Source organism: Centroberyx affinis, unplaced genomic scaffold (assembly GCF_046629955.1).
Source record: "Centroberyx affinis isolate AG114_WGS23_722 - 3 ecotype Tasmania unplaced genomic scaffold, CSIRO-AGI_Caff_v1 ptg002232l_1, whole genome shotgun sequence".
NCBI classification, from domain to species: domain Eukaryota; kingdom Metazoa; phylum Chordata; class Actinopteri; order Beryciformes; family Berycidae; genus Centroberyx; species Centroberyx affinis.
In genome coordinates this window covers 85,148-110,839 of record NW_027280530.1, presented here as the reverse complement: position 1 = coordinate 110,839, position 25,692 = coordinate 85,148, and the positions used below count along the sequence as shown (strand labels likewise).

General features: G+C 39.6%; 2 protein-coding genes across 3 annotated transcripts in view; one reads left to right on the top strand and one right to left on the bottom strand.

The window, feature by feature from the left end:
* Window positions 1–1,040, bottom strand: part of gc (GC vitamin D binding protein) — a 38,040-nt gene extending 37,000 nt beyond the window's left edge. The window contains exon 1 of the mRNA XM_071532659.1: window positions 937–1,040. Within this exon, the coding sequence (XP_071388760.1) occupies window positions 937–1,040 (104 nt within the window). The remainder of the gene's footprint in view (window positions 1–936) is intronic.
* Window positions 1,041–4,644: 3,604 nt separating this feature from the next.
* On the top strand, window positions 4,645–25,308 carry LOC139655306 (bifunctional methylenetetrahydrofolate dehydrogenase/cyclohydrolase 2, mitochondrial-like). Of its 2 annotated transcripts, XM_071532676.1 has the most exons (8): window positions 4,645–4,825; window positions 6,660–6,844; window positions 7,411–7,533; window positions 8,127–8,279; window positions 15,950–16,057; window positions 22,235–22,327; window positions 24,170–24,295; window positions 24,759–25,308. In XM_071532676.1, exons 1-8 carry the CDS (start codon window positions 4,683–4,685, stop codon window positions 24,872–24,874), a joined length of 1,047 nt encoding a protein of 348 aa, XP_071388777.1. In that variant the 5' UTR covers window positions 4,645–4,682; the 3' UTR covers window positions 24,875–25,308. The 2 variants fall into 2 exon arrangements, with proteins under 2 accessions (XP_071388777.1, XP_071388776.1); XM_071532675.1 differs by lacking the exon at window positions 15,950–16,057 and having other exon boundaries at window positions 4,735–4,825.
* Window positions 25,309–25,692: the final 384 nt, after the last annotated feature.

Below are 25,692 nucleotides of genomic sequence, written 5' to 3'. Positions count from 1 at the left end.
CTGAGGTAAATAATGAAAATACACATTACAATCACAAGTTAACAGAAAGTTCAGAAGTGAAGTTTTAATTATATGAAGGATCTATAATGATGCTAAAAGTAGAGAGAGAGAGAGGGAAGACTGGGAGAAAGACAGGGGGATGACATGCGACCAAGGGCCCAGGTCAGATTCAAAGCCAGGACTTAGACCACTGAACCACCAGGACGCCCCTGCAGCTTGATTTTCTGACATAGATGGTTGCCCATATTAATTGGAAAATAAATACTTTTTTGTACGGAGCCCCATCTGGGGTCGATGTGTAAATCCGTGCGAATGGATTTGTAAACTGTACGAACGGATTTGTAAACTGTACGTACGTATTTCTAAACCGTGCCCTCGGATTCACAATCTGTGCGAATGGATTTGTAAACTGTGCGAACGGGTTTGTATTGTGAATCCGAGGGCATGGTTTTGAAATCCGTTCGCACAGTTTACAAATTTGTTCGCACGGATTGTGAATCCACATGCACAGTTTTGAAATCCGTTCGCACAGTTTACAAATCCGTTCGCACGGATTTACACATTGAGGTTTTTTTTCTACCATGTGACCCCAGAGGGGCTCCGTCGCAAATGAACACTTTTCCCAAGAGCTGAAAAGTTAGATATTTCCAGATGCCAACTTAAAATTTTGCAGCATGCCACTGTTTGAATGTAAATATAAATATAAATGTATTAAGCCATGGAAGTGACTTCATAGCCATGCTTCATTTGTATACCCTGTTTCACAAACATGGATGAAGCCTAGTTCTGGACTAACATTTCCTTGTCAATGGAACTCTCCATAGCAAAACAATTATATTATATTTGTATTTATATCCTAAACCACATTCATACCAGAACTAATTGCTGATTGATGAGTAAAAAAATTAAATAAAAAATAATAATAATAATACTCACATTGCTTTGAAGCCCTCATCCGTCAGTATTTTGTAAACATTGCAGATTTCATTCTGAGCTGCCACAGACTGCAGCAGCAGCAGACAGAGCGCGGCCCGCAGCATGGTGTGAGCAGAGGAGAGGTGAAGAGGTGGGATGCAGGTCCAGAAAGTGCAGTGCAGTCACAGGATTCCCCTTTATAATTGTTGTCGGTCAATCATTCACCTCGCCCCCTTTTTAATCATTCATCTTTTATCTTTATTCATTCTTCATTTTGGCAGGGGAGCATCATGTTTCACAACTTAACTTGATGCATCCAGACTGTTGTTTTCTCTTCTAATTTTAGTTTAATGAGTTTCTAGAGTAAACGTTGCTACACCCTATAAATTAATTTGCTGGAAAACAAAATTAGTGCCAACTGAAGTGTACATAGGTAAAATTAAACATTAAGAGTTTATATCTACAGTGAACAAAGTAGCTTGAGAGGTTTATTTTTTGCAAAGAATGCTAAGTTTCCTATATGTTTTCGCCCCATTCAGTCTGTTTGTCTGTTTGTTTGTCTATTAGCAGGATATCTCAAAAGGTTATTAATGGATTTGCACACAACTTTGTGGAAAGATTGGTCATGGGGCAAGGAAGAAACTTTGTGGGGCAAACTTTGTGTGCCTTTCAGCAGACATAAGAAGAGGCAAACCCTCCATTATCGGCCCAATCAAACAACATGGGGATGATGGAGAGCTCATTTCAAGTTTAGACATAACTGCACTGCTAATTCTTCCAAAATTTGGTCCAGCAGTGGTAGAAGGGCAGCCCTAATGGCCACTGAACAGATATAGTGCTTATTGGCCCTGTGGTGATGCAATCTCATGTCTCATTTCAGGTCCAGGCATGATAATGTGTGCATCTCCTTATGTGAAACAGGTTGGTAATGGAGCATGGAACAAATTATTAACTTTTGGTGAAAATCCGACATGTGGAACTGGCACATCTTGACAATTGCACAGTGTTGGAGGAGGTATGCGCTCTACTGAGTGCCATCCAGCTCTATAATGAGCATGAAGCAGAATGAATGAGAGTATTTATTCTGTATCAATGCAATCTCATTTTGGTCTTATATAGTCTATTGCTTTTCATCCTCACTCTGAACGCAGCTAAACACCTCCTCTGTCGCAAGTATCACAGCAGACTTTCATACATTCCAGAAAGAAATCACCTTCACAATTTGTATTCAAAGTTTGCAATCACGGTGCTGCAGTATCATGTAACACTTGTAAGAGACCAAGTCAAGTCAAAGAGTGAATGACGTGAATGACACCTGCATCACATGGCCCTGAGATGAAACAGATTTTTTATGATCAAAAAGAAGAGTGGGCAGTCTGCTCACCTTGAGTATTTTTTCTTTCTTTTTTTTTTTATTTATTTATTCAGGCAGTTGAAAAGCAGAGAGACAGACAAGACACCAAGACCAACTGAATTGGTCCCAAAAGATTTTTCCATGAGTTCTGTTCACACAAGCACTTTGAGGATAAATTTGACAAACATTTCTATTCCACAGTTGAAAAGATTTGACTGCTTAAAGAAAACACCACTCACATGAAGAATTTCCTTACTTATTCTTATGGCCAAGGATATTCTGGCTGTATTTGTTAATAACAAAGCTGAAAAACACAGAAGAGACATTCTAATTTATGACGTGATCAATGTGCTTTATTAAATAATTACTATGGTATTGTTATCACTTCCAAGCCAGAAAATATAGGCTATCCTCAGAAATTCATCTTATGCATTGTCAATGTAAACTTTTTCAGATATTCCAACCAATTCTGTGGAATTGCAAGTCAGTGTGACACGACAAAGTTGTGGCCATAAGAAACTCTGAAAGACAATAAGTTTGCCACAACAAGCAAAATAGCATGTTTCAAAGCTGAAAAATGCAGTTCCCCCTTTCTGTGTGTTTCCTCTGTGTCCAGTTTGTGGCAGCAGTGGTTAGGGATGATTTCTGGTTTTCTTTTCTCCTGCGTCTCTGCTTTGGTTGTTGTGGAAGTTAAAACTATTTCAATGTGCATACTGTTATAAAATAAAAAGCAAAGTTTTAAAATACTGGGTCTATACTTGTTTTTAGAGGGACACTGAGCCAAATTAGGGATCAGTTATTGGCAGTGGAATAAAATGTATCAGTGTTACAAATATTGAACAAAACAATGTCTCTTTTTTATGATCCCTGCTGACGGATTTGAATCCTCTTCTCTTACATTATTTCCTGTCCAATACTAATTCAAATGTGAAAATGGTGTGTTTAAACCTAACTGGTGCCCAATTGGTCACACTTGGCTGTTGCATGCAACTAAGTGCAAATATTCAACCGAAAACTCATATTCAAGTGATCCTTCAGTTCAGTCTGTTTTTCAGGGACAAAACATTGCAATTTTCATCAAGGTCTTCCCTAGATCATACTAAAACCGTATTTGCATTATATGTGACTGTTCCTCCATGCAATAATTACACTGCAAAAGATCTAATACTTTACACAAGGAGTTTAATGCCATGTTGCTGAACAAAGGTTTGTTTAATTTTTGGATCACTGCAACTTTTAAATAGGCTGTGGTAAAAGAGACTCCAAATATATAGGTTAGGTCATAATAGGTTGAGAAAATGTTTTTTTTTGCTTTCCATCGACAAATTCGAAAGAAGAAACTACTCGCTACATAGCTTAGCCAAAACAGAAGTGGCCAAACCAAAAATATTCCAAGATTGGGGGTTTAAAGGTCAGTCAGTTTGACAGCTGTAACTTAAATGCCAAATCGATTTTCTTCAAAAGCAAAAGAGAGTGGATGAAAGAGCAAACCTGATGTTAAGCAATAAACATTATAACACAGAAGAGCATTTCTAGGTTGTTTCACATTCACAGCTTTGACAGGATCTGGTGTTATTACACCTCTGTGCATCTGTGTCATGCTGTCAAACATTGGTTTTTCAGGAACAAATTGTCTTCTTTTTCACTAAGAGTATGTTTGCTGAACTCGGTCCTCAAAGTGCCCTGAACCAAAGAGACAACACACACCCAGACACTGCCCCCACCACCCGCCCCAGACACACGCGTACACACAAACAACAATTTTTGCAATCATAAAAATTCTCTTGAACAAATTAAACCCATAGGTGAAGACGCAATAATGATTAAATGGCCCCTATACAAATTAGGGTTTCAAAAAGCCAGAGAGAGAACAATTCAATAGCGTAGAAGTGTGTTTCCCCCCTCTTTTATTGAGCTAGGGCTTAAAAAATTGCTGTAGGAGAGCTGTAGGACATCATTTAGCTGTAGGAAAATAATCACACAATATTCTATTCTATTCTATTCTATTCTATTCTACTGCACAATAAACAAAAAGCACTATAATATTCCTATAATATTCTAATTGGGGCTTATATTGTGTGGTACCCAGTTTGAGTTTATGAATGTATAATGCTTTTATCTTACTGGTATATTTCTATCTCCCATGGTATCACTATAATATCTCCATAGAGATGTACTGTTATCCATATTCTAATAGAATCAGCTATTCTAATACAATCAGCTACAAGCACAAGTTCTCTTTTCTGATAAGCTACAGTATACACAGTATAGGCCTATCAGCTATGCTGTCTACAGTATTATCTCTATGTAACACACATAATACACCCTTCACTGCCCTGCCCCCTTTACTCTCACGCACACATACACGCACGACGTACACACGCGCTAATAGCTCTACGACACACACACAAACATGGCGGCCTCTGTTTCACCGCTACGCTCCTCCTTAAGGATTTGTAGCCCGTTAGCGTTACCCCATCACTGCTGCCGGGCCAAATTGCGGATGCACAGAAAATGCGAGAGTCAGAGAAGACATCTGCACCAGTCGGCGACAAGGTAAAAGGGAATAATGTCCTGGCTAAACTGTTTTTTTGCGGAGGGATGCGCGATGCCTAGTGCCGGTGAGGGAATATCGTCACGTGTCAGAGGATGGTGATTGACAGCACGTTTCCCAGTTCACGGTAGCATGGGCAGGCACTGAAAAGCCCTTAGGGGTCGAATTTCGGCCCGATAACACTGACAACACTGTAAATAAACGTGTCATTATTGCATAACTCGCTGCAGTTCCGTTGTGTGTAAAGAACACCTTGCATACATTCGTGGAAACGTTGGCCGGTGCCGGGGGACGGACCGTGCAGGAAGGTGAGGCTGTCAAGGTTAATCCATTATGGACTAACGATAACTGAACGTGAGCCGCAGTGGGCTCGGCTCCTTACTCAAAAAGTTACTCATTACTCGTTACTCATTTCAAACGTACTTACTTACTTAAGTTATTATTCCCTTGGAAGAGTAATTCGTTACGCTAGTCGTTGTTGGGCAACTTTTCCGTTTCAGCTCCAAAACTGACGGTTGGCGCTCTCACTTACCTTCAGCAATCAACTGTCTATCCTGTGTGTTTACCTGTGTAAATGACCGGGGGAACCAAACATCGTCCTGATAGAATCAAAATAGTTATTACCCTACTCGTTTGAATCGTCGAAGCAGTAATTAGTTACATAGTGTTGGACAACTTTTCCTTGACAGCTGCAAAAATTGACAGTTGGTGTCCTCTCTTTACTTCAAAAACCAGCTAAAAACTCAGCTGTCTCTCCTGTGTGTTCTCTGTGAATGACCACGGGAACAAAATATCGTTGATGTCAATTTTTTTTGTCATCCTTTTGCTCGATAGAAAACCAGAGTTTTGGGAATATTTCCACCAGTGAACGTAAAAGTTTTGGCCTTTTTTTTTTTTAATGTAAACTAACATTAGCTAGTATGTGCTGGTGCCAACTGAGAGCTGTCAACTGACCAAGGATAACGGTTTATGGATGATTCAGCTTATATTTTACAGAGGATGATAACAAAAGCAACTAACTACTTACTTTTTTGATGTACTTACCACAGGAATTTAAATCACAGTTACACTACTCTTCACTGTGAGAAGTAATAAAAGTAGGCTAGTGTAGCACGTTCTTACCAACAATGTCACCAACACCTGTTAAGTGCAACTCAAGTGCAAACTGCTTTCCTGCCCCCAACACTCACTTCAGTATACCCTACTTATTTAAAGCTACTTCATTCGTGCATGTGTCCATATAAATAACTGTCATTATTACTCCATTATTACATAAGATTAGGCGAAACTTTGATAATAAGCAGCAAAGAAAAAAAGGTATGTGGCTAGGATAAGAGTATAAAACAACATGGCTGATAATTACATCCAATATTGGAGTATGACAATATGTGAATTTGCAACATATAAAAATATAGCTATGGCAATGGATGTATGAATTTAAATATACGCTGGCTCTCCATTATTAGATTTACAGAGTGGAAGTGCAAGCGTGCTTCATTATCTATTCCCATTATCAGGTATGCACTAGACATATTTACAGTAATGTGTCAGACTGCAGATGTACAGCATCAAAAACTATTCACATCATCAAATAGGCCATATCAAATTTAAAGATGCAGGTAACAAATATACAGAATGTGAAAAAGTGCATAATGCATTAGTTGCTATTCATCTATGTACATAAATATGACCGATGTGTGTTGACACATTTGGAATAATGTGTAAGATATTGAAAATGATGGATTTTTTTGGTCTAATTTTACGTCTGCTTTGCAATCTCACACCATTGTCTGTGATGTGTGGATGTATTGGTGCCTGCATGTTTTCCCTATCCAGACATGCAGCGGTGGTGATTTCGGGGACGGAGTTGGCTCGTCAGCTCCATAGAGAGATCCAGCGGGATGTGGAAGAACTGGTGGCTCAGGGCAACATGAGACCCCACCTAGGAGTGGTATTAGTGGGGGACGACCCAGCCAGTCGTACTTATGTCAGGAACAAGACCCGGGCAGCCAGCATACTGGGTCAGATATGAGCACTGCACACATGCCTGAACACTGTACGCATTATGTGCATTATGCAGACCAACAAGCACAACATATAATTACCACATCTTTAAGCATGGACAAACACATTTTTCACACTCAAAACTGATGCTACCATACACACATGCACATACGTTTGCACACAAACACACACACACAAGTACAAGTACAAGTACAACTACATTTCTTTTTTTGTTTTTATAATTTAGTTTTTATTCAACCATTTAGTCATTAACAAATGATTGTAGATGCTGATTGACACCGAGACGTTTTTACACTTCTTGATCCGAACCCCTACTTGCCCTCTCCCATCCCACCCCACCCCATCCAGAACCATCCCACCCCACCCTACCCCCTCGCCCTCCCACATACAAAACATAGGAAGTGTAAAACAAGGACATAACATGTAAAATATATAAAATATTTGGTCTACATCAGGTAAGTTCTATACATGGCTACATTTGTAACATGCTGTGTGTGTGTGTGTGTGTGTGTGTGTGTGTGTGTGTGCGTGTGTTTGTGTGTGTTGTGTATGTGCTCTCCAGGTATTTCCAGTGACACGGTGGTGCGGCCTGGCTCAGTCTCCCAGGAGGAGTTGCTAGAGCTGATTGACAAGATGAACCGTGACTGGAAGGTCAGCGGCTTGTTGGTGCAGCTCCCACTCCCCGGTAAACACCAGTACTAATACTTTTGCCGCTGATTTTTCCTCACTGAAATCAAAGTGGAACAAGTACTGAGTATGACATTCAATTTTATTCTATAAATATATATATATGCAAAGAAGATTGTGGGAGTTGTGTGGAAAATTGTCTCAAGTGCTGTAAACCTTGATGAAGTTTGATTGCACACACGTATAGAGGAGTGAAGTGTCTCACTCCTGACTGACTAACCTGAATTTGCCTCTGGATGATCATGGCACGGTGGCAATAGCGCCGTTGTAATTGTGATAATTCAAAAAGCTGCATTCTACTTAAAGTTTGACACTCTAGCCTGGTGGACACTAGCCTAGCCCACTCAGACTCTCTCCACACTTCATTTGTTTCTGTTTTAGCACTTTACCAAGGCTGCAGAAAAGGCCTGGCTGCAGCTACTGCCAAGTGGGAATTAAAGCAAGAAAAGAATTCCAGACTGCTTGTTCCCAACCAATCATGATCAAGGGCAGTGTTCAAAACAACCAGATCTTGTTGGGACAGCATGTTGTGGGAGTGTAGAAAGGATTGCGGACAACAACTAGCCAGTAAGTTCCCCCTCCTCTTCCTAGGGCACATTAATGAGCGGGCAGTGTGTAACGCCATCGCTCCAGAGAAGGATGTGGACGGCTTCCATATTGTCAATATTGGCAAGCTGTGTCTGGACCAGAGATCCATGGTGCCTGCAACACCCGCTGCTGTCTGGGAGATCATCAAAAGGGCAGGTATGCCACTAAAACTTCTTGGGCATTGCACATAGCCACTGACACATCATTGAGCCAGAAAATGGTTCTCCAGGTTCATCACTCCTGGCTGCTCTGCACTCTGATGAAATGAACATGCATGTGACAGAACATGTATGTGGGTGTCCTGGTTGGAGGTTTGTTATAAAATATCAAATTCCTAATTATAGAGTGTTTATAGAGTGTCACTTGGAGCTAGATCTGTGACCAGATCTAGCTCCAAGTGAACTAGCAAACACAGTTTTAAAACACTGGGGAGATAATCCTGTGTAATAGCTTTTCTCAGGGGCTCTCTTGGAGTACACTGATATTTTTGTCCATATGGTAACTTTATACAATAGTATTATTTGTCAACCTTAATATTCCTTGATATAAGCCTATTTCATTTCCTTCTATAATGGTGAGCTGAGACCAGTGGCGTAATTGCGTCTAAAACTTTGGGGGGGACCAACTGAAGGTCGGGGGTCTGGCTCTCCCCCAGAAAAATTTACTAATTTTAAATGTATTTCCTGCAATTCTACAGACTTTGGCATCACTGATGAGTTTTCTTGAATATAGTAAACGATAGACTAAATCATCTTCACCAAAAAAGGAAAATGCTAAATGACAAACTGTTGGCCTAAGTTTTGAACGCAATTAAAACAGGTTTTAATGCCATCCTTTTCTCTATTAGTTATATATTTTTTTCTTTTACAGTATAATGTGTCTACTTGGAAAAAAGGGTAACTACATAAATCTTAACAATGGAGTAAAGATCAACACAACCAACTATCCTACATGAAACGTGCATGACCGCACACATTGTATTGTGGATCTGTAATGCTCTGTTACATTTTCACATCTACCAAGTCACATGAGAGCAAGCTAATGTAAAAGCACATTACAATATAATCCAGAAGATAATTAATGAGAACTTGAGACTGATACAATTAGAATTATTCAACAGAGTTTATTATTCCCACCCCACCCCACAGGTACCATAACATTGTGTGCGTGTGTGCGTATGCGTGTGAAGTGATGCATCTATTCAAACAGCAATCACCATTTGTGTGTGGCTACCAAAGTCTTTTGGTGCATGTCCAAGTCAAGTCGCAAGTCATTCCATGCAAGTCCAAGTCAAGTCTCAAGTCAATCAAGGCAAGTCCAAGTCAAGTCTCAAGTCACTTGAGACAAGTCTCAAGTCAAGTCACAAGTCTTTCAGGGCTTACTATAAGTCTTCTTAATTGTAAGTCAAGATGCAACTCTTTCAGGTCTGTGAATGCTGACCATGCCCATTACAATGACATGGGACCAGTTCTTGTGTTTTCAATGTTTTCCTTTCAAAGCTTTTTTTATTCTATTCTTTTTCTTTGCCGCAGACCTGGCAAGAACATGACATGAGACAGTGGATAACACCATGATAGCAATGATCCCATGTACAGAGATGGAGTGAGCGGATTATTTTTCCAGCTGCGTTCTAATGCTACCGCCCCTTGCAGTTTGAGGGCTTTTATTTTACAACTTTAATTTTGCTGGTTAATTTGATGCCCACTCACTGGGTTCAGAGGTATCAAACACAAGGCAGAGTCCATTTTGGGATGAGGTTGGGACGTGATTGGCATACTTGGTGATTGATGACATGTGGTTTCGATTGAATGTCCCATATCACAAACAAACTGAATGAATGATGATGTGGCGTATGAATTTGGCCGAGCGCCATGATACTGTGCGTCGGCCGTATAGGATCTAGCAGACGTTAATCGGACCGTATTTCCTATTGCAAATGAATGTAATGACTCAACCTACATTGGCAAGAACGCAAAAAGACAATCAATTGTTAAACTGAAGATCCAGATTCAATCAAGGTTGTCAGACGCGACAACCTCTTCCTCCATTCACATCTCCTGGGTGTGTGTTACGCACCCTGTGCACCCAACCTGCTTATACGGATTGCACAGTTGGGAAAGACAATCAGAAAGGGAGGAGAGAGTGAGACGGCTGCAGAAAAAGGTGACTTGCAGGGAATTCTTCACACAAATATTGCAATTATTTCCTATCAGACATTGTTGGACAAAATGGACTACTTGGACAGCTTAACTATATTCATATACATTTATTTATTTTTATTTATTTTCTGAACTCAGCCACACAATTTCTCTAATTTCTCTGAGTTGTTCGCCACTTTCATCCCAGTGCAGGTGGACCAGCTGGAGGCTTGGTGGCGTGTTTATGCTTCAAGGCTGTTAGACAACATTCAGGCCTATATCACACACACACACACACACACACACACACACACACACACACACACATTCACACACACACACACACACACGCACATACACACCTAAGAAGCATGTGACACCCAAGTGCATATAAATTTTGACTTATTTTAGTCTTGAAAAGTTTGTAGAAATAAAGTTCTACGTAACAGGCTAAATATCATTTCAAATAATCCAAACTCATTTTTGGCATTAAATCGTCTCGGCTTGGCTCGTCTCCGGCTGTTTCTCCTCAGCTTCATACCTTACCACGTGGTAAGGTATGAAGCTGAAGACCTTCACAAGAGGCGCGGTTCGAGTCCCGCTGAAGCCAACCTGCCAGCCGCTCCAAAGGTGTGGTCTGGCGGTTAGCGATAGCGGTTCGTTGAAGAGCTGGTGGTTGGTACGAAGAGACGCAGTTCGCCTCCTGCTGAAGCAAGCTTGCCAGCCAGTCCAAACGATGGTCTGGCGGTTGCGGTTGAGGCGCGGTTCGCCTCCCGCTGAAGCAAACCCGCCACCCAGTCCAAACAGTTTGTACTCCTCGTTAGTTAGTGGCTAGTATCCCTGCCTGTCACTGCCAGACCGGGGTTCAATTCCCCAATGGGGAGGCAAGCTTCCCTGAATTTCCCCAAGGGAATTAATCAAGTGCTATCTTATCTTATCTTATCTTATCTTATCTTATAGGGTTGTAGGCCCTTGTCTAAGTCCACAGTAAGAGCTTTACCAGGGTAAAGGGGATGGGTGCTGCCGCTGCTGCTCCTGCTGCTGCAGCAGTACCGTTAAGCCAGGTGGTGCTCGTCAGTAGTAGCAAGCAACAACACTGCTGCTGCTGCTGCTGTTACTACAGCTGCTGCAGCAGTATAGGGCTAGTAGTGGTAGTTCCAGTAGTTCTCATTACAGATATCTGAAATATTTTATAGTAGCATTTTAGCTAGTCATAATGTAATGAGAGATACTGTAAATTAGCATTTAAGATATCTCTCATTACATTATGACCTGTTGAAATGCTAATTTAAGATATCTCTAATTACATTATGACCTGTTGAAATGCTAATTTAAGATATCTTTTATTACATTATGATGAGTCAAAATGCTAATTTAAGACATCTTTTATTACATTATGACTAGTCAAAATGCTAATTTAAGATATCTTTTATTACATTATGACTGGTCAAAATGCTAGAGGTATCAAACGCAAGGCAGAGTTCTGTTTGGGATGATTACACCGATTATGCCGATTACGCCTATGGCTGAGATAACTTGAATTTTGAAGGTGCTAGCTGTATAGTACCTTGAATTCATTAACTCAGCCCTCTGATTGGCTAATTCAGCTTTCTCTCTCCTGCTATATTCCTATTATATTCCAATCATCAAACCTCAACAAATGTTTGGGAAAGAGTAGTGTGCCTTGACTTGGCAGATCATCTTGAATTATGACCTATAGTTGGATCTTCAACTATGAAAAGTTGAAAGTCAACTCTGAGCCTGCAACTCAGAAGGTGAAAGGAAAATATAATACTGTACATCTATGAGCTGGTATGTGTGTTCCTGTGTTTCCAAGGCGGGCCCACTAGATGGTGCCAAACAATCATTTTCTAGACATGTACTTAAAATCTGCCCACTGTACTGATGCCCAGTGTACTGACCCAGTCAGTCATTCTCTTGACCAAGTAAAAGGGTGTAACTATACTGAGTGTACTGGCTCTTCTTCACAAACCATTCTCAGTGCAGTTTCCAAACGAATGTGCAATGCAAACATGTGCATCTTAACAAGCTATTTAATCCTGTATTGAGTCTAAAAATCGTTGTTGTGGGGTCAGTGGGGTAAGATCATGTCATTTGTTTCCAGTGGCATTTCACTTTTTTTCAACATTTTCTGAATCAAGTGGCAATATCTTGAAATAAGGAATGTCAAGTTCAAGTTCATTTATTTATTATTATTATTTATTATTTACTTCTGGGTTCAGCTCAGACTGGCAGCATTTTCGTCACCTTCGAAATAAGTGCCTGCAATGATACGGAAAGCCAAATCATCTTTTTATGTCTCTACTTTATCAGATTGTAGCAGAAATCCAGCAAAATTCTGGAGAACAATTAAGACTATATCTCATAGCCCTACCTCATCTCTACCCAATCAGATTATTCAGGACTCCATCACTATTTCGGATAAGAGGAAACTCTGTGATGTCTTTAATTAGCACTTCATTGCTGCGTTGCTGCATTGCTTGTTTTTATCTGACCATGGTATTTTGAATGCATATCAGTCTGGTTTCAGACCTGGTCATAGCACCATGTCAGCTGCTTCTAAGGTTGTGAACGATATTGCTTATGCCCTAGATAATAAACTGGATTGTGTTGCCCTTTTTATTGACCTATCAAAGGCCTTTGATACTGTTGAACATTTCATACTTACTTTTAAAGTGTCTAGAAGCTATTGGATTTGATGAAATCCTCCAAATGGTTTGAGGATTATTTAGCAGGTAGATTACAAGCTGTTGTGGCTGACGGTTATCAGTCCGACTTCTTATGTGTCAGAAAAGGGGTTCCTCAAGGTTCCATTTTGGGGCCTATTTTATTTACACTTTTTTAAAAATGATTGTGGTGCTGAAGTTGCAAACAGCACAATTCACCTCTGTGTGGATGATACAGTTATCTACTCAGCTGCCCCCTCTGCATCAAGCTCTTCAAAACTTACAATCAGATTTCTGTATCATTCAAAGAGCTCTTATTGACCTTAAACTAATGTTAAATTCTGACAAGACAAAATACATGCTATTCTCAAGAAAACCGACTGCTAACTTATGGAATCATTACTACTATTAGTGGGACACCAATTAAAAGAGTATCTTCGTACAAGTACCTGGGCATCTGGGTAGATGACAAGTTGTTTTTTAAAATGCATATCGTTGAACTTACTAAGAAATTGAAAACAAAATTAGCATTCTTTTATAGAAATAAAGCATGCTTTACTCAGAACTGTAGAAAACAGATTGTTCATTTTTATCAACTTTAGATTATGGGGAGGTCATTTATATGCTGCTGCCTCTACACTAAAGCCTCTTGATGCAGTTCTCATCTTCATTCTGCCCATAGATTTATAACTGGGGATGGATTCAGAACACATCACTGCAGTTTATACCAGAAAGTAGGTTGGCCTTCATTGGCTTTGAGAAGTAAGCAGCACTGCATTATGTTTATCTACAAAACATTGCTCAATAAATTACCTGGTTATCTTACCAGTTTTTTGAAATACAAAACATGTACGTACCACACTCATGCACAAGATTATCTGGTTTTAAACATTCCTTGTGTCAACACAGAATTAAGAAAAAATGCATTTGATTACTTTGCCCCACATAAGTGGAATAGCCTGCAGAACTTGCTAAAATTGAATAGCTTGATTCCATTTGATCGTTTTATACGTCTTCTGTATGACACTATGCAATCTGAATGTGCCCTATGAGCTGATGTCATCTTATTTGTCAGTTGTAACTTGTGTCTTATGTGTGCATTAAGTTGTTTTAAGCTGTGTGTAGTTACATGCTATATGTTCTTGTAATCATGGCGTCATTGAAAAAGAGAGCTTGCTCTCAACTGGCCCTCCCCGAATAAATAAAGGTGAAATGAAAAAATATATATATATATAGCCCTTCATCACAAGCATGTCTCAAAGGAATTCACAGAGGAAGAGCCTACTTAGATCTAACCGATCAACAATCAATCACATAACATAGATTATTCTTCTTCTATCAAGAAAATTCTTAAATTGAGCTGCATCGGAAACAAGTGTTGTTACAAGTTGAAACAAGTTATCTCACCCCATTTTTTTGCAGCGTGGTGACTGAATGTGGGATTTACATTCTGACATATTTTACATTGTGAGCCACCAGGTTATATTTCGTTGGAAATCTGCTGGAAATGGAATTCACAGCACAAACCAGGCAGAGGGTGCTGTTCCTCCAGCTCAAACGGAGCTGAAGTTTTCAGAGTTTCTCACAATGGTAGATGGTAGAACAAGAGAAACAAAATTGCTTCCAACGTGTTTATCCTATTCAGTAAAGCAAAAGAGGAAACAAATGTATGTGGAGAAATGCCAGGAAACAATAGGGTTTATGGAAGATGTGGTCTTGTTTTTGAGAAACACTAGCACTAATAATACCACTGGAGTGAGATAATTGTAACAAATGTGACCAATCACCTCAACTATGGTCTCATTTGTTTATGGTAATTATACCAAGGTAACTTAATTCATTTGAAAATGATACATTGATGCTTAGATATGCCAGAAGTGGCACCTTTACTGTCCAGAGTTTAGGATTTGGATGAAAACAAAGATGACAGATTTTTGTAGGCTATTAAGTTTGTAGGCTATTAAAAAATAAAGCAATAAATGAAACGGTATCAAAGTGACAAAAGAGCTGGTCAAGCAAGAAACTCAAAAGAGGGTAAATGCAGCTGTGAGAGTGTTCCTTTTCATATACAGTGCATACTAGTGTTTGACCGATATGGGTTTTTGAAAGCCGATACCAGTACTGATATTTTTAGACTGAAGTCACCAATAGCCAATATTTTGTCAGTATTTAATGTTTTTAAAGGAGAATACCAGTGTCATTTACAGTTACAGCCCATCTACTGCTGTCTTTGTCTAGTTTACATTTCTCCCAATCATTTTGCATTGTATTTCGTACATTGCAAATTTTGTATTTCCTCCCAAAATTAACTCACTTATTTTCCCTTCACACACACAAAAAGACTAAAAACATTTATATAAATGTATATAAAAGTTAATTGCAGGTTTTACAGCCTGTTTTCATGTAGCTGTGGTCATGGAGGAACCTCTGTCTGTCTGTCTGATATTTAGTAAAAGACCAATATCGTCAAACTGAAATATTGGTCTAACCCTAATACATACCTGTCCTTCCACTCTCAATCACTTTAATCACTTTTGTCTTGGCTGACAATGAATATAGTAATTGTGATGGGCGCGACATTGTGGTGCCAGACCTCTACATGCCTTACTTTGATCAGTCAGAGGTGAAATACTGCCCCTGGCACTGTGTGTGTGTGTGTGTGTGTGTGTGTGTGTGTGTGTGTGTGTGTGTCAACCCTCCACTTTGTATTTTTTGTTCTGTTTCTGTATTTTTTCTGTTTGCCTCAGGAGATTGCTTCTGTTTTCATACTAACTCATACCCATTTTTTGTCAGCTGTCAACTGCTCTAACAGGGCAAAGCACCACTGACCCAAGAGACCACTAGGGGTGATTGAATTCCAGTCAGTGGGATGGTGGTAAACCCACATCCCTACAAAAGTAGATTTTGTCCTAGCACATTCTCAAGTTCTCCTCTGTCGTAGCTAACTACTATAGTCATTCAAGTGTGATCTTTTTTACTTAAAAAGCATTTGTCTGTGCAGGTATAGAGACAGTGGGAAAGAATGTGCTGGTTGCTGGGCGCTCAAAAAATGTTGGAATGCCCATCGCTATGTTGCTGCACACTGACCGCAACCATGAACGACCTGGAGGTAAGTGTGTGTGTGTGTGTGTGTGTGTTTCTGTGTCTGTGCAGGTGTGTGAGCAATATGAGTGTGAGTGCTTCCGTAAGTGCTGCTTTGTAATCAAATTATGTTGCACCATCTTGGCTTTCTGTGGAATTTGTCTGATGAACACAATAGCTTTTGCCAGGATGTGACCAATAAATGGAGACACGATAATGACTCCCCACCTTATTATCAAACAGTAACTGCCGATGCATGTCTTTCCGGAAGAGAAGGAAGGAGGAAAAAGGAGGTGTGGAGGAAGAGAAGGGCGAGATTGTTGGCGTCCAGCATTGTTGGCAGAAGGCCAACAGTGTCCTTATATGGGTGTAGGAAGAAGACAGGGGAGGGGTTTTGGAAAGGCATTTCATGGAATTTGCCGCTAAGATGGGGCAATAAGACAAGGCTGACCTGGGACAGCATAAAAGTGTAGAAAACCAGATCAACACAAAGTAGTAAATAACTTAATCAAAATTAATTAGAAATACAAACAAAAAATAAATCCTGACATTAGATGGTGGTTTACTTAACATAAAGGCAGTGCAGAGCGGTACACTAACTACAAAGTCGAACTTGCCCAAAATTGAAACAGTCAAAAATGGAGCCGCATACAAAGTTGTGTATACCTGCTTTGAAACCAGTTGCAGACAGTCACACAGTGGGGGGTGGTGTGCAAAGAATTCAACTAGTTTGGCTGGCAAGTCTGAAGCTAATGTGGCACACATACGAACTTGCCAAAAGTAATTTCTGCAGCAAGTATACCATAAGGCTTTACAATACAGTGTCTACTTAAGAGTAGACAGATGCCCTGTTGTATAGGCTACGTACACACTGCAGCTAAATACGTTTTTCACTCCTCATTGGAGTGCTTAATCCTGTTATGTTCACATACAGTTTGGTTATTAAGGAGAGTGACAACCGCATTCTACAACCGAACTCACTACCTGAAAAGGTAGGTTCAGGTATTGACTACCGAATTTGAATGCAGATTCAGTTAGTCCGAGTAGTGTGTACCAGAACCGGACTGGATAACTGGTTGTTACATAACGTAAGGCGCAACTCTCATTGTTCATTTGAAAAAGACAGAGCTAAGTATTGTGAGACATCCTCAAATTTTCTATCCAGCCTGTTTCCTCAACATTGCGGTTGTTCCTACCAGTCCTGTGGTTTTGGGCCCAAATGTTGCCATTAAAAGTATCAAGTCCATGCAGTGGAAAAAGAAAATATGACGCCGCTGTCAGTGGTGGTTTATTAAGATCTTATGGATAAATTGACACTTCTGGTTACTGGTGTTACTGATGTCAAGTAAACTGAAAATACAGGCAATGGTAGCCGCCATACTGGTCTGAAGTAAACGTTAGTATGGTTACAGACATTCTTTATAACCATCGCAAGATCGGAGGAGTGGAGTGACTCCTCTTACTCGTACATACACAGTCTGGTAATTTTACTCCAGTGTAGTGGTCTGCTCCAGTGGGTACCAGACATATGCAAATTCACTCTCATTCATAAATTCGGTTGTCACTACCAAATTCTGGCTGTGTATATGTATGTAGCTATAGACATCATGGCTTAATCCTTCTCCTGTTTTTGTAGAGGCAAACAGGAAAATAAGTAGCAATGTGAGCAATGAATTGGCTTCTGAAGGTCTGTATCACCCAGAAATTAAGGAGCAGTTCACCCAAGAATGAAAATGCTGTTATCTACTCACTCCGATGTCAGTCGAAATTTCACTGAAGTTTGTACGACCACCAAGCACACAGTGAGTTAGCTAGTGCAGTTCCTTGTCAGCCCTCTCGTAAGCGATTGAAGTGAATGTGGTCTGTTTGGTCAGAGTTCCAAAAAAGGTATAAAATGACCATTAAATTTCTCTAAACAGCTTTTGCAACACAGCCCAAGTGTTTTGTAGCTAAACATTGTGAGTCCAAAAGGCCCATATTTACTTAACTATGCAGCACTGTTCGAGGTAGAGGAAACTACATCTTCTCATGTAGTGTTGCAAACAAAACAAGGAAATGGGCTGATCTTATTTACAGAGGAGGTTGGGGCGGTGTGTGCTAGCACAGCAAGTTTTCTATTGGCTGGCGAGTTTTTAACAATATCAGATCATTCCATGTTTTAGTTGTCACACTAACACCCTGAAGAAGGCATAATGCCGAAACTGGTTGGTGATCTAAAATAAATATTTTCATATGGAGAGGAGTGTGCAACCTTCATGATTACATATTCTCAGTTGTCACACTACTCAAGATGTTGCCATTTCCTCAACCGGGAATAACATGATTCAAGAAAATTTTTAAATCACGCTGAGCTGCAACAGAAACAAGTGAAGTTATCTTAGTCCATTGACAGATTTTTTAAGCTTGTTTTAAGAAAAGGAAGATTTTAACAGTCACTACTAAATTAAATGCCTTATTAAGATGGACATTTTTTGCAGTGTGATGACTGAATGTGGGATTTAGATTCTGACAGCACTGGCTGTGCTTGCAGATGCCATGTGTTGAAGAATTTAAAGTTGCTACATGTAGCATTTTAACATCAATAAACCATCAGCATGTTCATTTTGAGACATTAGTATCATTACCATAAATAAACTAGACCAGTGGTTCTCAAACTGTGGTACGTGTACCACCAGTGGTACAGCGCCCCCTGGTGGTACGCCAGATGACTGGAATTTTTTTGTCACACTGAGAATTTGGAAAAACCATCTGAAACCATTACAATGTTTATAAATTCTTAATTTGTGATTTACCAGCATAATCAAAATTTTAAAAAGACTTACAATTTTTTTATATTTTAAATTTTTTATAAAATTGACCAAGGTTTCTGCCCGCGCAGCCCACGTACTTGCACTGGCTCTGCCTGCCCAAATTACTTATGTACGGAGCCTGGGAGTGGCCATCGGGAGAAAAATAATTTATGTCGTGGCTACGATTTACTGTAACGTGCGCGCGATATGCAATTCGAGCTCTCGTTTTCTTTTTTCTTTCGCACGAGATACAATTCGTTCCCTCGATCTGGTTAAAATGAGCCGACGTTTTGGTTTATTTGTGCGCACAAGATACAATTTGTTCCCTCGATTTCCGCTTTACGTGCACACGAATTGCCAAAACGTGCCCTTGAAATAGTGATATCGTGCTCTCAGTATATAATACATGCGCTCTTCACGAGCTTATAAAGAGTCAGTGCACATATTGGTGATTATGTTTAAATGTGGCGCTGTCCTGGGTGTGTTGCAGCCACCTGATTGTGTTTACATGGCTTGAAGGTTAAGTGGCTAAATATGTTGCAATATTGGGGGATATGCCTATTCAGTGTAAACAGACAATGGATATTAATATACCAAATCCTTACTAGGCATATCTGCAATACCTAAAAGGTATCTTTTAAGTTGCATTTTTCCTAAAATACACAGTTTAACGAAATTGAGGGAACAAATTGTATCTTGTGCGCACAAATGAACTAAAATGTGCGCACGTTACAGTAAATTGTGGACTCGATATAACTTTTTTTCTCTCCAAATGGCCACTCCCGGGCTCCGTACGTATGCGCTCATACTACTTGTCATATTTGTGCTTTGAGATGTTGGCTTGTAGGTGAGGTGGTACTTGGACGCTTTGCTTTGATCAGAGGTGGTACTTGGTTCAAAAAGTTTGAGAACCACTGAACTAGACCATAACTGGGGACACTGGCAGCATCTAGTCTCTACACTGCATTTTACATCGTGTGCTGGATTGCTTGATGGCACAGAGGGAGACTGCTGTCTTAGTACGGTCTTAGATGTGCACAGGCTTCCTGTTAGAACTTTATTCATAGCATGTTAATGCTATTGCAGTCAATAAGCTTATTTGTTTATCAATTTGGCATAACCTTACAATTATATGAATATGAACACACAGAATTTGGCAAGGATTGTTTGAGTTGCAGTATTAAAAAATTCCAAGGTAAGTATGCTCAAGCTCACAGTTACAGGGAAATGCGCAAGTTGTCATGAAGGTGCCAGCGCTGAGCGTCGTCGTTCTTTCTTGGCATGACCTTGTTTATGTCCTGCTGCTTGCTTCAACAGAAGACAGGTGAATGAAAATGTTTTCAACCTTAAGAAGAAATTACTTACCTTGTAAGTCTTGCGCCTCATGTACAGCAAGGAAATCGTATAGAACTGAACAACAACTAGATGATAGGTCATCAACATTAGTATCTAGGCCTAGCCTTTTTATGTCTGCAAAATAGGTATTATACTACAGTTACTTGAAAGATTTTGAATGTTTTCTTGATGCTTTAGACCAGATGAATGTAATTAACTACCAGTTAGAGTAGAAAACCAACAGGACTCTGGTTCCTGAGGACCAGATTGAGAACCACTGCTTTAGCCAATGTTATGTAATGAAATTAAAACATAATCTAGGTCACGGATAGGCAACCATATGCCATGGAGGGCTGAGAGTATGCAGGTTAACACACCTTCAACCAGAGAGGAGGAACTAATCAGTGAAATCACTCTTTGATTTGAATGAAAACCTGCATGCTCTCTGCCCTCCATGGCACATGGTTGCCCATCGCTAGCCTCAGTTTTATGGTTAGCACTTTCCTGAAAAAGTTTATCTTCTTTCTGTATTGTATTCCATGGCAATATTTTTGTATATGCTTTTACAAGCAGAGTACCCAGGACCCCTTTGTTTTTCTCAAAGGGAACATACAATCATATAGTCATACCTTCAGATCCATTGTAGCCATTGTTGCCTACTTAGAGTTTCTGTTTGACAAGGGTGGATTTTATCTGACAGTCATCTTTTTTTCTCGGACATGTCCCAGAGTTTTGCTCATTGCATATTTGCATTGTTGAACAAACCTTGGTCAATGGAAACTCAACATGTGACAGCTTGTGAAAGTGCTACCCAGAAACATCTCTGATCATCTTTCCTGCACGTATGTGTGATTTCATCCCTTCTTTCATTTATTATTTATTTTTGCATTATGTCAGATTGTGCAATGTGATTGAGGTAAAATTTTGTGCAAGTTGAAACCCTCCTGCCATCGCAATGCTCGATTGCATTGTGGTTGAAAGACAAGGTTGCGTACGATGTTAGCCGATGGCACGGCAACCTCACAATTTCAAGATGGTATCGACGAAGCAAAAACGAGCACTTGACACATCGTAACATCTATTAGCGCCCATCGTGCTGTAGAAATATGCCTCAAAATTTCTGACATGGCCAGAACTTTGTCAGAGGCTAGGATCCAATTGCGTTGTGGGTCCAAAAGTCCAATATTTACTTCTTCTATACTTTCCTCAACAACATTGCTTTGTTCTACAAAAAAAACAGAAAAATGCCATGTCACTGAGGAAAATGTAGGAGATAATTACGTAAATATTGGACATTATGCTGCACGAACTGGTTGGAGAAATTTGATGGACATTTTATTCATTTTTTGGAGCTGTGGAAAGATGACACCATTCATTTAAATAGTTTGGAAGAAGGCTCAGATGGAATGACAATGGCTAACGGACTTCAATTTAGTTTCGACTCACACGGGAGTAATTAATGACTGAATATTCCTCTCTCTCTCTGTCTCTCTCTCTCTCTCTCTCTCTGTCTCTCTCTCTCTCACACACACACACACACACACGCACACGCACACACACACATCCCTTTAGGTATGTTTGATGTGTTGTGACTTGCCTTTCATTCCTTTTCTTCCTCCACGCTCTCTTTCTCTCCCTCCACCCCTCATCCATTTGGTGCAGTCATGGTTCAGTCATGACTATGCAGGTCTACACACACACACACACACACACACACACACACACACCTTAGAAAAAGATTAGCGCTATGACCTGTTGCAGTAATGCTGCTTTCCTTTTTTGTGTAATCACTGATTAAAATCAAAAGTGTCTTTACGTCACTACTACCTGCCACTTTGCTAGGCAATGCAATGGAAGTTTTTGGATTTCAAAATTTGGGAGATAATGCCAGGCTCAACAGTAAAAGCAAAAGCAGGTTCACTATCAAGTGCTATCATGATAATCTCTTGTCCACTTGGATTTTGTAACTGTCTATGAGTAGAGATTATGTTAACTTTTATCAAACCATGAGAATGATATTGCATTGTTGTGTCATCCTTTTTATCTTGTTGACCCATATTTTAAACCCTATACCCCCTCAGGTGATGCCACGGTGACCATTACCCACAGATGTACCCCTAGGGAACAGCTGAAGGAGCTGACCAGCCTGGCTGACATCATTATCGCTGCTGCAGGTAATTGCACCTGCTAATTGGCCACTGTCGCGCCTCATGCCTGCCCATCCTGTTACTTTTGAAGGGTTATACAAGTTAAAAAAGCTATAAAAAGTTATAAAAGTCACCTTTCCACGATTTGAAAAAAGTGGCAACAAATTTTACAAAATGTAATGGTACGGTAAAAAGATAGTAGGTAACTTATATGCTCGGTTGATTAGATCACAATACTTTTTTCAGAGTGGATCATCTTTATTATAGAAATGATTGAAATGGATATATAGAGTTTAGGAAATTATCCCTTCATTTTACACATTTAGCAGGTCCATTACAGTTTTAAGGGAAGTGATTATACTATTCCGAAGTATTTTTAATGCAGCTCTCCCACCTAAAGTCAAGTGTACACTACTGCTTAGACCAGATAGCTTTTCATTACAGTATGTTGTGGCTCCTATCATGGGAATTATGAAGCCTTGTAACGTGAGCAAGAGTGTGAAAGTGCCTACCAGCCCTTACTTGAATTCATCACTGGAAACTGTAAAGTAAGAATCAACACTAATACTTCAGTATATGTACAAGTTGCTCTGCGTTGACGATGGTAACCGGGTACGGCCTCCTTAAAGAACAACAGTGATCTATGAGAGCTGGAATGTGAGACAATCAATCAACATAGGGAAGCTATGTGTAAAGATTCCAAGTAATTGTGAATGTGCCTGAGGGGTCGCCCTGTTGTACTCCTTTTCCAATAAATGCACACTTTCCTGGTTACTGAAAGCAACATTCTGGGATGGGCACCTCATTTTCTTTGCACATCATCTATTATCCAAACATTTTGTACATTAGAGTTGAACTTTGGAAATAAGCTTCTGTATTACGACTGCATTACATGATTAATTGAATCCTCAGTCATGATGTTTTGTTTTGCTTTTGTGTTTGTACTGTGAAACTACAGCATGAAGTCCAAGACAAATTTCCCTAAGGGGACAATTAAAGTACATCTTATCTAATTATCTTATCTTATCTTTTCATTCAGTGTTATTACAAGAGTCAACAGCTGTTTTCGTGTCATTTGGGAATTAGCACGTGTTTGGCTTTAGTGTGGTCGAGAAGCATGTGTGTGTTAAGGATTAAGTTGTTGTGGAACTCGTAATTGCAGTTAGCAGACAGCGTTAGGGTGTAGTTTGGGTTAGCGTGTCACTGAGTTCCTCCAGTGTTTGTGTGCTGTATAGTGAGCAGTGTTATGGCACCATTAAATCTGATGCTTAATTGTTATTTGGTTCAGACTTTTTTCCACTGTACCGCACTTGTAATTGTAGTCTGAGGAGTTAGAGTGTTTTCTAGCAGCCAACTTCAAAGTGAAATGATTTTCAAAACAAAACATATGTTGTCATTTTTGTCTTCCATATAGACAGTTAACTAAGGCATCAGCCTATTTAGCCATGCTGTTTTTTCACTCCAGGGTGAAATGGTATTTGTCATGGTGTTCCCCTTAGAAACGGTATTAAAAGGAGATCAAAAGCAGCATTACAAAATGTTAAAAACCCGGCAGAATCTTTATCTCTCATCTGATACGGGAGATTAAGATCAGAAATTTGTAGCAGCAGGTGAGAAATCAAATGTCATGGTGGCTGTCGATGTCTTTGACCAACAACCATTAAACAAATAGTGCAGAAATATGTTTTGAGGTTTTACACTTTGATGTCAGGCTCCATCACTCCCATTCATTCCGACTGCAATTCTGGTCTCACGCTTGACTGGAGCAGCAGGTCAAACATGAGACCAGATCACTTCCCTACAGGAATCAATAAAGTGTCACATTATTATCAGTATAACTGTTGACTCCGCCTTGGTTTATCCTCTTAGGTGTTCCTGGCCTGATCACAGCAGATATGGTCAAGGAGGGTGCAGCAGTCATCGACGTGGGCATAAACCGCATCCAGGACCCAAGCACAGGGAAGCTGCGGCTCACTGGTGATGTGGACTTTGAGGGTAAATAAATCCAAATCACTAGGATCCATCACCTGTTCCCTCAATACTAAGTTTCTGCTGAATCAAAGCATAATGCTCAAATGAAGCCGCAGCTTTTACATATTTCCAAAGGGAAAACAATCAAGACTATTTTGACAATGAAATTTATATTATTACTAGTTTAAATCAGATATTTGTTTATAGGGAGTAGAGCAAAACAAAACCAGTCGTCTTGTTTTGATGTTAAATAATGGATTTTACAAACACCGACATTAAGATTTGATAAGCCTGCTGGGGATTTCAGTTTACATAATTGGGGTGTTATATGATGCAAACACTCACTCTCAGCATGGATGCGCTACATTTCTTGAAACACACATACAGTGTTTCTGTCTGTAAGTAACTATCCAGCTTAAGGTGCACTGCATCAGTCTAAGTTCTGTTTTTTTGCTTCACTCTGTGTCCGTTATTTGACTCTTTATAGGGGTGAAGGAGAAGGCAGGCTTCATCACTCCGGTTCCTGGAGGTGTGGGTCCAATGACAGTAGCCATGCTGATGAAGAACACTGTGACTGCTGCTAGAAACGCACTGATGCATTAAACACACACACACACACACACACTAGAAATCCATTAGTTTTAATGAATGAGATACATACATATACACATACATACATACAGTGCTGTGAAAAGGTTTGTACAAAGTTTGAAACTTGAAGACTTGGACCACGATGCCATTTAGTGTAATAGAAAACATTGTATAGGTGTCAGGCAAAAAAAAAATTCAAATGATTTCATTTTAAAATCATTTTATAGCACAACAAACTGTGCAAAAACTGTGTTTTTGCACAATTTTTCACAGCGCTGTACATGCACTGATTCACTTAGGACACACATACACATACACACACATCCAACACACTTTTATTTAAAACTCCATAAGCTCACGACTCCATACCTCCTGGGAAACTTATTTGATATGTATTTTATTTATATTGCGAATTTGTTTGCATTTATTTATTTTAGTTATTTATTTTCAGAGTTCACTTTTTAAGATTTTAGATTAATATTTTTTCTACTGAACTCATTTTTGTTTATTTTTGAATATTCCAGATTGACTGGAAATGGAATGAATTAAATAAAAAGTTTTATGCTGTAGGAATATGACCGTTTCTCATTTTCTTTCAAGCATTTCCCTGATTTTTCTGGGCATTTAAATCTTAAGTTTTACTTGGCTTTACAAAGGAACACTCATATAGTATCTGTTCAGTCCATCAAAACTGACCATCGGTGACAGAGAGTAGCAAAATCAACATTTATTTATATGAAAATATATATATTAATATATATTATAATAATATATATTTTTTTGCCAAATAACATTTTGCCTGGGGGAAGATGGTCTACAGACAGGCAGCT

Excerpts from the sequence above, each read along its gene's own strand:
- LOC139655306 (XM_071532676.1), top strand. The coding sequence starts at position 4,683 with ATGGCGGCCTCTGTTTCACCGCTACGCTCCTCCTTAAGGATTTGTAGC. Across the intron at positions 7,534-8,126 it reads GGTGCAGCTCCCACTCCCCG|GGCACATTAATGAGCGGGCA; the intron begins GTAAACACCAGT and ends TCCTCTTCCTAG. Across the intron at positions 8,280-15,949 it reads GGAGATCATCAAAAGGGCAG|GTATAGAGACAGTGGGAAAG; the intron begins GTATGCCACTAA and ends TTGTCTGTGCAG.